Source organism: Nymphalis io, chromosome 20 (assembly GCF_905147045.1).
Source record: "Nymphalis io chromosome 20, ilAglIoxx1.1, whole genome shotgun sequence".
NCBI lineage: Eukaryota > Metazoa > Arthropoda > Insecta > Lepidoptera > Nymphalidae > Nymphalis > Nymphalis io.
The window spans coordinates 1390506-1403659 of NC_065907.1; the positions used below are offsets into that span (position 1 = coordinate 1390506).

Consider the following 13154-nt stretch of genomic DNA (forward strand, 5'->3'; position numbering starts at 1 on the left):
ATTAATAATGTGCTTAAGTTTCTGAAATTATGTCGCTCTCTCTCTCTTAGATTCGATTCAATTTTTTCGAAGGTCTACCAGAGCCACCACGTGGCTCCAATGTGGGTACACATTAATTAATTGGATACACATGTTGCGGAATTTCAGTGAAATTAGAGACACGCTGGTTTCGTCACGACAGAAATTAAACACATGATAATTCAGTAATGCTTGTCTGTGTATGAACCGATATCATCGGTGAAAACTCACGCGACTTTTATCATCTACACCTATTCGAAATTAAAAAAAAAACAGTTCCCTTAATAATTCATCTTATCGTATACAGTGAAATAAAAGAAAACTAAATAAATTATATGTTCATTTATTAGATATATCATTAATTTCTTTTTTATTGAATACGTCAGTCAAATCGATCTTTGTCAACCCGATCAACGATGAGATATCTTGCCAGGTTTTAGCATCAATGGTTGTCATCATCTCCAATAATATTAGGGACGCTTGCACTAAACAAAACATTTTTTGTGTTAATAAAGTGACAATATATCCCATAGCACGGAAAAAGGCTTTAAGGACAGGTAACAATCATGGTAGGGCTGTGTGCAAACCCGGCTACATGGATGGTTCAGGCAGGTACCATCCAATCATCAGATATTCTATCGCTAAACAGCAGTACTTGGTATTGTTTTGTTCCAGTTTAAAGGGTGAGTGAACCAGTTTAATTACAGGCACAAGGGACATAACATCTTTCACTTTCATCATTTTGCCAATGCGTCACCAACCTTTCCTGGGTTGGTGACGCACTGGCGATGTAAGAAATGAAGAAGTGAGAATATTTCTTACATCGCCAATGTCAATGGGCGGTGGTGACTTAACATCAGGTGGCCCAATCGCCCGTCCGCCCATCTAATCAAATTGGTTTTTAATTTATCTGCCACAGATACACAAACTAATAGAGATCTTAACTACATCAACGGATTTAATTTTGTTTTTTTTTTATATATATATATAACAAACTGTGTAATCTACTTTGTTGCAGGGATTTTAGTCATAGATATAATAATTAAAAAAAAAGCTAATCGTTCTCTTTTAAAAAAATCGTAATAATAGTGTCACCAAGTGAGTGTTATTTGCATATATGTATTTCATTTGTCTCATTTGTATTTTTAAAAAGTAACTACTGAGTTTTATCAACTCTTTTTGGTAGCATCCACATTACGAAACAGTGATAACATTTAATGATTAAAAATACAGTGAAAGTGTATTTGAATATGAAACATATATAAGCAACAATACATTAGGAAACTGTATGTTATACAATATATTTTCATATAATATGTATATAGAATTCTTCTACATATTATGAAAAACTAAATCATAAATAATTTATATTAATTATGGAAGCCAATGGATAGGATATATAGAACTAAAATAATGTTTACATGCTGGCAAAAACACGAGTTATTCAGTATTTTCAAATCACATCGTGTATATGAAAGAGAGTCCTGATATTTCTTTCCTTGGTCCATTTTATCAGTATCCTAGCTAGGGTCATCAGCCCTCTAACAAATTTCGAATTTTACGCATCCATTTTTAATGTAAGAAAAAATATATGTCCAGTACAAACTTTGTGCATTCATTTAGAGGCACGTTTTGTAATCTGTGTTGCCTATCTTAAGTGCAAGCTGTTTTAATTGTTGGTGCCTGTGTCCCAGCGCCATATAGGCTGTGGCCCTCTAAAGTGCGCCCATCCTAGTTGAACCGATAGGCATGTTTACACGATGCTTGTTTCTTTATTATTCATAATATTACTTAGTTTTTCTCTTAAACTAAACAAGATTTAAAAATTTAATATACCTTGAATGAAAACCGTTGTGATTGCATATCTACATTTTATTTCTTTAGAGGACAAAAAAAGCATAGTGTTTCATACTTAAACTGACATTAGAGTTAATCAATAGCCAATTTGCAAATTAAAATTACCTAATAGACGTTTCCCGACGTTCTCCTAGTCATCGATAGATGGCATTGATGGCTTAGACTTGCACGTTCATTCAGCACACGTGTTTTTATAATATATGAATGAATTTATGTTTTCCGAAGTTTTTTCAGGGCGATATGAAGATGAGTGATACACAAAACCAGGATGAATGATTGATTTAAAAATAAAAACATCCGCGCAATTAACTAATAGCTCGTGTGCATTCCAATATCGTTCCAACGAAAAAATATTTTTAACTCGTCATGTGTATTATAGTGGGTCTGATGATATGGGCGAGTAGACGTAGTTTATTAATATGCTTACAAATGACTTAAACTGTACATAACTTATGTTAATGTTAAATTTTTATTTGTTTTTATTAAGAATATTTGTATTCAGTTTATTATTTTCGTGTATTAAGAACAAACGCCTACTAATATTGTTTTTATTAATTACTGTACATACCTCGCATTTGTGTTATTTGGTCAACTACCTTCTTCATATTTGATATTTCCGTTTCTATAGTAGTTTTAGCCATATGAAAAAAGTTCGGGTCATCAATAAATTCAGATAAATTAGCCATTTTTATACTTTAGCCTAAATTATAATACCTTCTGACAAAGAGTTAATCTGTTTTTCCCGCGCTTACAAAACATCTGTTTTATTTTTAATCTGTAATGCTGTCAAAGTTTTATTTTTATTTTAATGGCATAAATGCGTCAACATAAATCAATTAAATATTTAAAAAAATATGAATAAATAAAAGCATTGCGATCGCCGTAACAATTTAACGAAATAGGTCAATTGACACGATCAATTTGAGAACAATTCGATACTCAATTAAAAAAAAAAAGTTACAAATAAATCAGTCTAAAGAGAACAATGCCAATCATCGTGTCGAGCGAACTAAATCTGCTTTTGGATGAGTTTTGGTATGCCGCGTCACTGAATGTCATTGTATTTATAAATAAGATCAGCTCCAGAAATAGGTGGCTACAGGTTTTCCAGGCGTACCGACTAAAATAAAGCAGCCTGGATTCGTTAAACAATAATATTGTCTGTACCGCTCGTCCAGTCATTGTGAGTCTATCAAACGCACAGTTTCAATATGGATGATGATTCTCAGCAATTTTCTTTACGCTGGCACAATCACCAGGTGGGTAAGTAAGGTTTTATATACACGATACATATCTGTCAAATGATTTTTTTTCCTATATTTTACACTGCACAGGTTTTATGTTATTCTTACCCTGATATTTTGTTTCAATAATTTTTGTTTACCGTTGTAGCACGTGACTAAAATGTAATTAAAATAAAATGTTTTTTTTTTTTTAATTTGGAGATATTAATTATGTTTTTTGTTTTTTATCTGTTTATTAAAAATATTTTTATTTCTTAATAATTACAGATACACTGAGGACCGTGTTATCTGAAGCACTGATACTTATTGGACACGATACAAATGGTACTAGCAAGTGACCCACCACCTTTTTACTTATACTATTAAGCGTAATTGTATGTAGATTTTGGTTTTTTTAGCTTAACGCTTGTCGGTTTTAATGTTTCTATTATAATCTTGACCGATGACACAATTTTGAATTAAGAATTAGGTGCCTACTGATAAATATACCGCGATTAAAAAAATGCATGATTTTTAATATAAACTAAATATAAATTACGAATGAAAAGCTTATAATCAATATCCAACTTATATAATTTAAGTAATATAATAAGAATATGACGAGAAATTTAATTAAAAATAAGTTAATCAATTATTTTCCGTGATGCCAAACGTTTCGAACTATTTTATTTGTTTAATTACTTGCAAAATCTTATAACAAGAATTATAATACATTTAATCCATCTATTATTATCTTAGCTGATCCGTGTCGATTTAATTGTCATTTGAATGCCACGCCATATGCTAATACAGATTACAGATAAATAATGTTGGCACAGATAACTAAAATAAACAGTAAATGAATCACAATTAATTATGTTTAATCAAACAATAGCTAAAGAATTTTAACATTGGTGATTGTATTTGAAATCAACAATATTAAAATTCTTTGAACTCAATGTGAAAACAGTTTTAATATCAATTTTATTGCAATGCTTTTGCAACGCTATAAATTAAAAGTAGTACTTAAAATTAATACGATCCTAATTAATCCTAAAAAAAAAGTAACAACACATTAATAAGACCTATGTATGCATTTATATTACAAATATAATAATAATGCTTCTCACCCTTTTAGGCCTTGTGACATGAATCTTGGAGGCGAACTCATATCCGGATAGAGCAAATATTAATACCATACTAGCGAGCTAGTAACTAAACTTGTGTTTATTAACAATAAATTTTAAGCAAACTTACAAAAAGTAAACCTAAGTGTATCTTTTATTTACCGAATTTAATATTCGAAAATATACAGTGATCTCTTTCTATCAAGATTGTTTAACATTTTCGGAGAGTTTCATATACTTGTGAAACAAGTAGCAGAATATATGTTCATAGAAATAAACATAATTGTTTCAAGCAATATATTCACGACAACTGATAATATCGCTATTATCGTCTAGCGTTGGCAGAACTTTGTCGATTCTAACTCTACGATCTTATGCGCGCTTAATACATGTGTCACATTAATTGCAAGTTTTTATTTTGTTATTCAAAAAGCAACTAACATTTTCAAGAGCTTTTTTGTTGTATTTTGAGTGTAAAAAAGTTACTTCAATTACTACTGGCATTGTATAGTAGTTTTGTTTAAAATCATCATTCCATCTTTAAATTAAAAAAATGCATCTGGCACATAAATAAACTACTACAACAAAATAGGATCCTCTTAACAAAATTGAACTATCAGTATAACATTATAAGTTAAAAATACGAATGTAAAAATTATTCTTTGTACATTTTTTTTTTGCATACACACATACATAATTCATGAACACAAAATGCTATTTACCACAAAGGTCCATAATAAACTCAATTCATTTAAAATGTTACATTCTTATCCTAATAATTTACCCGAAAATAATAAATACGTTTGAATTCAACAGACAAGCGTAATAGGAGCCCTAGGGCGCATGTTGACGACGGGGGCCCTGAGTGACGTCACGCTGAGCGCCAGCGGGGCTCTGTTACGAGCACATAAACTGGTTTTAGCCGCTTGTAGCCAGTATTTCGCACAATTATTTAAGGTGAGGATCTACAAAAGTTTTCTGAAATCAATATATGATTGATATGGAAGTTTCAGTGTAGACATATGCTATATACACTGTTAATAATATGATTTGTGTTTTATGGATATTGCTTAGATGCCTATTATTTCAACGTAGTCTAAGAGTTTATTGTCTATCCTGGCGCTTTCCTCACTATCGCTGATAAACTAAGATAAAAACTATAAAAGATAGATATAACTAGAAAAGTCCAAGACGGTATTTATATATGTCTCTTATAACAATTGGCAAATTAACCATATCTATGCTAAAAAAATATAGTAATATTATAAATGCAAAAGTAATTCTATCTGTATTACGCTTTCATCGCTAGAATACTAAACTGATTTTGATGAAATTTGTTTTGAAGCAACTTTCTATTCCCGAGAAAGGACATAATTCTTTATTATAACTCCTCACCCCAAGACCAACATTTTCCCCCCTTATCTAACAAGTGGGTTAAGCCGCGGACGCATTAGTAAAATATAAAACATTAAACGACAATTTTTATATTAATTTATTAACAGAGTAATAATCCTAACAAAAAATTGACATATAATAAACGTGCTGGAATTTATTTAATACAAATAAAGTTGCACCTATGTCACAATAACATAATCTTCGATGCAAATTATAATACAAAACGTTATTGTTGTCTGAATAATGAATAAACTTTAATTGCAAACAATGTCTTAACGGACAATGCAACAAAACAGCTCATACCGACCCATTAGCTTAGAGTAGGTTAATTTAATTTTATTACAATTTGATTTCTCAAAAAAAATTGCGTCTTGAATGTCGGCGAAGTTGCTATCGAAACTTTGGAAGTAAAATCAAAGTGGATATAACTTGTTAAGTGAAATAGCGTTGTATTATAAATGAAGATATATTAAACATGAACTGCACTTCTATTCCGTAAACTCACCTAATGAAGTGAGTTTACAGATTCATGAGTAATGACTCACCTGTGAAATGTTGACAACCGATTTATGGTGATATACTATTTTGATGATGTATTCTTGAAATATCATTATTACGGTCGATGTCACATTTCACATGTCACTTTCTGACATTTCACGATGGTATTATATATGTAGTTGTTCTTACAGAATAGCCCAATTGTTTGTGTGTTTGTATTATACACATAATATAACAGAGCTATTATTAGCAAATCGCATGGAATATGTAAATCTAAGATTTGTTTATCTTTACTCCCTCTTCGATTGGAATAGACTAAACAGTCATGTTTGATATATATGCAAGTATAATAAAACCTTTCACATATTATGTTCGAGTTTTAACGCGATAAAACCGGAATGAAAGCGTTGCTGAGTGTCATTTTGAGCGAACTATGTATGGAACGAATGTCTAAAAACTTTGCCCTTATTCCGTTTGAGCAAATGAAGCAAATATAATCGAATCCTCTTCCTCTGCATATTGTGTTCGCACAATTAATTCGTTTGACTCTAATATAAAATTGGTTATAATTTTTCTATTGTCAAAATTGCGTTTTATTTCAGGAAAGACACATACATAGATAAAAAGCAAAAGCTTATCTGAATACAAAATTTGTGCTCAATCGATAGAACGGAACCCGTTATAGTATAACCGTAGGTAAATTTTCCACAGCAAGGCAAAGGCCTCCGTCACTACACTAAACGGTCTGGTGAATACATATTTGGCGGAATTTCACCGACGCTTGCAAGTTTCCTCAAGATTTTTTTCCTTCATCGAACACGAGATGCATTAGAAACACAAATGAAGCATCAAAATTCATTGGTGTTTGAACAGGTTTCAACCCGCAACCTTAGTTTACGGTTCACGTGTTTTACCATGAGAACATTGGATCTGTCGGTCCGAATGATATAAGTGGTGCACGATATTATTAGGAGCAGTATCTTACTGCTCCTAATAATATCGTAGTGCACCACTATAGCCTGTTTGTCAATATGTAACGTAATTATAAAACCTATAAGATAAAATTTGATATGTAAGATAGCTTAAGATACGAAGTATTTGAAATGCCGCTAGGATTAAAAAAATCGTAAAAAAAAGAAAAAAAAAATGAAAAGAATGTTAGGAATATTTCAAATCTTTAAAAAGTACTAAATTGTGTATGACCTTATCCTGATACCTTTGATAAGAAATTAGGACAGACCGTCACAAGGCTACATGTGAGTAAGGTATATAAAATATACGTAAGTAAACTAATTGACAAATAACACGTCAAATCAATCAATCAATCAACAGCCAATCGTTGTCCACTGCTGAACATAGGCCTCTCCCAAGGTGCGCCAAAGCTCCCTGTCCTCCGCCTTCCGCATCCAGTTGGTGCCCGCCACCTTCTTGAGGTCGTCGGTCCACCTGGCTGGAGGGCGCCCTACGCTGCGCTTGCCGATTCGCGGTCTCCACTCTAGGACTCGTCTGCTCCAACGGCCATCGGTCCTACGACATACGTGACCAGCCCACTGCCACTTCAGCCTGCTAATTTTGCAAGCTATGTCGGTGACTCCGGTTCTTTTCCGGATAATCTCATTTCTGATCTTATCCTTCAAAGATACTCCGAGCATAGCTCGCTCCATAGCACGCTGAGCGACTTTGAATTTGTGGACTAGTCCCGCAGTTAGTGTCCACGTTTCGGCACCGTATGTCATGGCAGGTAAGACGCATTGGTTGAAGACTTTCGTCTTCAAACATTGCGGTATAGACGACTTGAGGACTTGACGAAGGTTGCCAAATGCTGCCCATCCCAAGCGAATTCTTCGATCGGCTTCCTTCTCGAAGTTGTTCCTACCGACTTGTATTATCTGTCCTAGGTAGGTATATTCACTAACAACTTCGAGAGGTTTCCCCTCGACGTATATCGGTCCCGGCACGACATGCCTATTGAACATGACCTTGGTCTTTTCCAAGTTCATACCGAGACCGACACACCGGGAAGACTCGCCTAGGCTACGCAGCATTTCGGTGAGTTGTTCCAGCGACTCTGCTATGATGACGATATCGTCGGCAAATCGAAGGTGTGAGATGTACTCGCCGTTTACATTGACTCCATACCTAGTCCAATCCAGCGTTTTGAAAACGTCTTCCAACGCGTTGGTGAACAGTTTCGGGGATATTACATCCCCCTGTCTCACCCCTCTGCGCAGTTGGATCGCCTTCGTCTTACAGTCCTGGATGTGGACAGTCATTGTAGCGGCGTTGTACATACATCTCAGTACCTCGATATATCTCCAATCGATATGACATCTCTGCAATGAGTCGAGCACTGCCCAGGTTTCGATGGAGTCGAAGGCTTTCTCGTAGTCCACAAATGCCATACACAGCGGCTGATTGTACTCTTCGGTCTTCTGCACAATCTGCCGAACAGTATGGATGTGGTCCACGGTGCTGTAGCCTGATCGAAAGCCGGCTTGCTCTGGGGGCTGGAACTCGTCAAGTCGTCTGGCGAGACGGTTCGTGACGACTCTTGAGAACAGCTTATACACGTGACTCAGGAGGGAGATTGGTCTGTAGTTTTTCAAGAGGGTTTTATCACCTTTCTTGAAAAACAGTACCACCTCACTCCCGCTCCACGTTTCCGGGGTCTTGCCATGTTGGATGACGGAATTAAAGAGGCTTGCTAGCTCTTTCAGGACCGGAGTCCCGCCTGCCTTAAGCAACTCTGTTGTGATTCCGTCATCTCCCGGAGCTTTGTTGTTTTTAAGCTGTTCTAGAGCCGCCCTAATCTCTCCTTGGTCAACGACCGGGAGCTCCTCGGAGTAATGGCGCATAAGAGGGGCGCGCTGGTCATCAATACTGATTCCCACGGGTTTATCCGATCTTGAAGAGAACAACTGCCCATAAAACCTCTCTACTTCTCCGATAATCTCAGGCCTAGAGGTAACGACCCCACCATTTTCAGTTTTAAGTTTTGTCAGACGCGGCCTCCCAAACTTGCGAGCGAACACTTTCGATCCCCGATTTTGCTCAATCGCAGCCTTGATGGCACGGGTATTGGAGCGTCGGAGATCGCGTCGCGTCAGCGTTTTTATTGTTCGGTTTAAGGCCTTATCTGACAAAAACGATGGTAGTTCTCGTCGTTTTCTCATGAGCTCGAGTGTCTCAGCAGAGAGTTTTGGTGCGTTGTCTCTTCTCTGTGGCGGTGCGTTGTCTCTTCTCTGTGGCAACACGTGTGATAACACGTAGAAACAATAATATAGGGAATACATATGAATACCGACGGATTAACAATATAAGCCGAAACATAAGAAAAGCTAGTATATAAATAATTATAAAAAAAATAAAGGATTTTGTTTTTCAGGAAATAGACGCTGAAAACAATACCTTAGTCGTTGTGTTGGGATGCGAAGCTGCTGAGCTGAGATTACTTCTAACTTTCATGTATACTGGCGAAGTAACAGCTTCTAGACGCTGCCTGCCTGCCCTGCTTCGTCTGGCTCACACTTTGCAAGTATCTGGACTAACGGACGCCGATAACGTAAGAAATCTACAACTATAGAAGCTTATAGAATAAATTTAAGTTAAAATTGTAGCAAAATTTGTATAATAAACCACGGTTAGAGCAGATTTGGTACTACCTTAGAAATAAGTAGCTTATCACCAATCAAAAGGATATAAAATACTACGATAAAGTGTAAATAGGTACCGACCTATTTACACTTTATCGTAGTTCGTATATTTATTACAACCTCACATTACTCAATATACAGCACACAACAACATCCTAAGACGAGAGCCTCATAGAAGACAAAGTGCATATTCTTAGTCCTTTAGTACTCGCCAATATATTAAAAATTAGGGTCAACAGCAAACGCATTACAAAAAAACGTTCAGCATCATCATCTGTCATCGTCCAATAGCTTATGTGACTTTATATACTTAATACTACTAAATATTTGACGAGCCGGTTGGCGTGGTTGGTAGATACTTCCCTTTCACGCCAAAGGTTGTAGGTTCGGTTCCCACCCAACACAGATATTTGTGTGCGACTCTGGGTGTAATTATCTATATAATTATGTATTTACATAAGAAAAGTCGTATATGTAGTATATCAGTTGTCTGATTTCCATAGTACAAGCTCTGCTTAATTTGGGATTAGATGGCCGTGTGTGAATAATGTCCCAGGGTATTGTTATAAATATGGTGTTATGTTTTTGACAATCAATAAGGGTATCGCTTCTATATAAATAAGTTGACTATCCAATGCTTTAAATAAAGCGCTATTGTTTTATAAAGTTAACGCTCATTATTAGTCAAACATACTTATCTATTTTCAGAACCCAAATTTGACACAAACACAAGAAACGATCAACGAACCCGCCTCTCCTATTAATCTAGAAAAATCTGACCCCCAAGACTTCATGGCAAACGATATCCAATCAGATGTTAACAAAACGAATGAAATAAAAAGCCAATCTACAGAATACGTTGAACCTGTTGACAGAAATAGCAAAGAGAAAATCAGCAAGCTGGATCAGATTGTACAGAACCTCTATAGCACGCACCGCGTCGGAAGCTTCATACCGGATATCACAACACCTCCAATACCTACATTAGGTAGGTAGAAAAAACATTATATTTGGATCGGTTATACATATACTAAATGAGCACCGATTGATTGCGATGCGGCTTACTGAATGGTTTAGCTTTGTGGAAGACTTATGGTAGGTACCAACCCAATCATCATATTTTTGCCGCTAAAATAGAATCCTTCGTATTTTTATGTTCTGGTTTGAAGGGTTAGTCAACGTCATTGACGATGTAAGGGATAGTTAATATTTCATACAGTGCCATCTATGGGCGGTTGTGATCACTTGAATGTAAACGTGACATTGAAGGTTCGTAGCTTAGTACACCACGGTGCTCCAATTACATAGTTTGTAAATGGCGGTTTCTTATGAGGTTTCCACCGTAAAGTACGAGATGAATTATAAATATAAATTAAGCATATGAAAATTGCCTGACACTTATTCGATTTTTATCCGGCGATTTTCGGTTTAGCTCCACTCGATCTAACCAACGGCCCATCATGGCTCTAACAATGTAAAGATGATCATAATATTATTATTTATATTAAAATTTTAATCGCTTTAAAACATTATTTTCAATTTCCAGAATCACCGGACTTCGATAGAAAATGGCGGTCGAATAGTTCAGTGTGCACGATATGTAACAAGCGACTCAGCAACCAGTACAACTTGCGCGTGCACATGGAGACGCACGCGGGCCGGCGCCACGCGTGCCGCGCGTGCAGCCACGTGTCGCGCTCGCGGGACGCGCTGCGCAAGCACGTCGCCTACCGACACGCGCCCGCTCTGCGCGACCGCCCGCTGTGACGCCTCCAACGCTATACACCGAATATTCTGGACCAAAATATTAAAAAAAATCAATAAAAATATGCTTCTTAACGTTCTCTTCATAAAGTTATAAAGCAATATCATCAATGCAGAGATTACATTACAAGACGAGAATTTGGCAGAGTCTTACATTCGGTTTCTTGGTGGTAGAGCTTTGTGCAAGACCGTCTAGGTAGGTTCCACCCGCTCCTGATATATACCGCTAAACAGCAATAATTAGTATTGTTACGTTTTGAAGGGTGAACTAGCCGCGGGCACAAGGGACATTACATCTTCGTTCCAATGGTTGGCGGTGTAAGAAATGATTAATATTGCTTACATCGCCAATGTCTAATAATGGTGACCATTTAACATCAGGTGCCCCATTTGCCCGTCCGCCTACCTATAACATAAAAAAAGTCAGCTGGTTTGTTGGTGAATTTCTGTTGTTCCATTTTCAACATACAAACAGTTGTTATTTATGAATACGTTTAGCATAAAAATCCTTAGTCGAATCGTAGAAAACAAGATGATAATCTGCTAAGACCGAAAAATGACATCAAAGATTATAAATCAAAGAGAGTAGTTAATAGACCAATATTAAAAACAAATATTAGTAAGGCAGACATTTAACGATGTCTAACGAAGTCAAGGTAACACAGCATTCTTTTATTTTGTTATAAAATACCATTTTATTTCACCGTTTAGAATGTTTGGGTAGTCTGTGGTTGAATTTTTTAAAGTCTACGCGAATGATTAATACGAAATCTTTCATATACCTTGAGATCAGATTTGTGACAAACTTATTTATATTAATTTTTACTTGATGATTTATTTATTTTGCCACGTCATATTTATAAATTTAGTAAAACCATTTTAATAATGTTGGCACCAATTGTCTATAAAGTCGCTTTAATGGATAGAATATATTCCAATTTTAAAAAAGTTGCCGCGCTGACAAACTTTATCAATAATTATAAAAATATAACATATTTTCTTTTTTTTTAGTTTCATAGTATCTTAATAGGCTGCAGTTTTCTTGGTAAATTCTAAATATTTTTATGTCTGCAAGCGCGTTATAATAATATTGTTAGGAACATATACATAATCTATACAATGTAATTACTCTAGTCATTTTTTAATTATAAGGAATTTTATAAAAGACATCATAATTATTATCAATAAATGATATTTTCTTATCGAAAGTTTTTTTATTAATAACATTACGGATACAAAGTAATTAAAAGTTTGATCTTTATTAACGAATATCGGCTGGCAGTTCTAATAAAACCAACTTATAACTCAATACTGGTTCCAATGATGCGGTATTACTTATTATATGTTTTTCCGATTGTAGTTTCGAAATAGGGTAAAACCTATTTTTGAAAAGTGTCTCAATAAGATTATATAGTGCTAATAAATTAAAAAATATATACTTATATATTTTTTTTATTCAATCGATCATTCAAGATTCTAAAAGTAAAATTCTATAAGTAAAAGATCATAATAGAGACTTTAGTTTACAGATCAGGATGACGTAATGCCGCCATGTTGGCTCCTATTTCATGGTGTTCAAAAACTTATTTATTTAGATTAATTAAGAATTTAGAAAGTTA

The 13154-nt window shown here is 35.1% G+C and overlaps 1 protein-coding gene and 1 long non-coding RNA gene across 6 annotated transcripts; one reads left to right on the plus strand and one right to left on the minus strand.

The window, feature by feature from the left end:
* Positions 1-368: 368 nt before the first annotated feature.
* Positions 369-3329, minus strand: LOC126776542 (uncharacterized). Of its 2 annotated transcripts, XR_007669958.1 has the most exons (3): positions 3228-3329; positions 2444-2658; positions 369-503 (listed from the first exon to the last, which is right to left on the minus strand). It is a non-coding gene; the product is annotated as an uncharacterized LOC126776542 (long non-coding RNA). The 2 variants fall into 2 exon arrangements; XR_007669957.1 differs by lacking the exon at positions 3228-3329 and having other exon boundaries at positions 2444-2668.
* On the plus strand, positions 2801-12710 carry LOC126776513 (protein abrupt-like). Of its 4 annotated transcripts, none has more exons than XM_050499101.1 (6): positions 2801-3134; positions 3387-3443; positions 5042-5182; positions 9504-9680; positions 10480-10759; positions 11318-12707. In XM_050499101.1, the coding sequence occupies exons 2-6, from the start codon at positions 3441-3443 to the stop codon at positions 11536-11538; spliced, it is 822 nt and encodes a 273-aa protein (XP_050355058.1). In that variant the 5' UTR covers positions 2801-3134; positions 3387-3440; the 3' UTR covers positions 11539-12707. The 4 variants fall into 4 exon arrangements, with proteins under 4 accessions (XP_050355058.1, XP_050355056.1, XP_050355055.1 ...); XM_050499102.1 differs by having other exon boundaries at positions 2982-3138; positions 11318-12708; XM_050499099.1 differs by lacking the exon at positions 3387-3443 and having other exon boundaries at positions 2801-3138; positions 11318-12710.
* Positions 12711-13154: the final 444 nt, after the last annotated feature.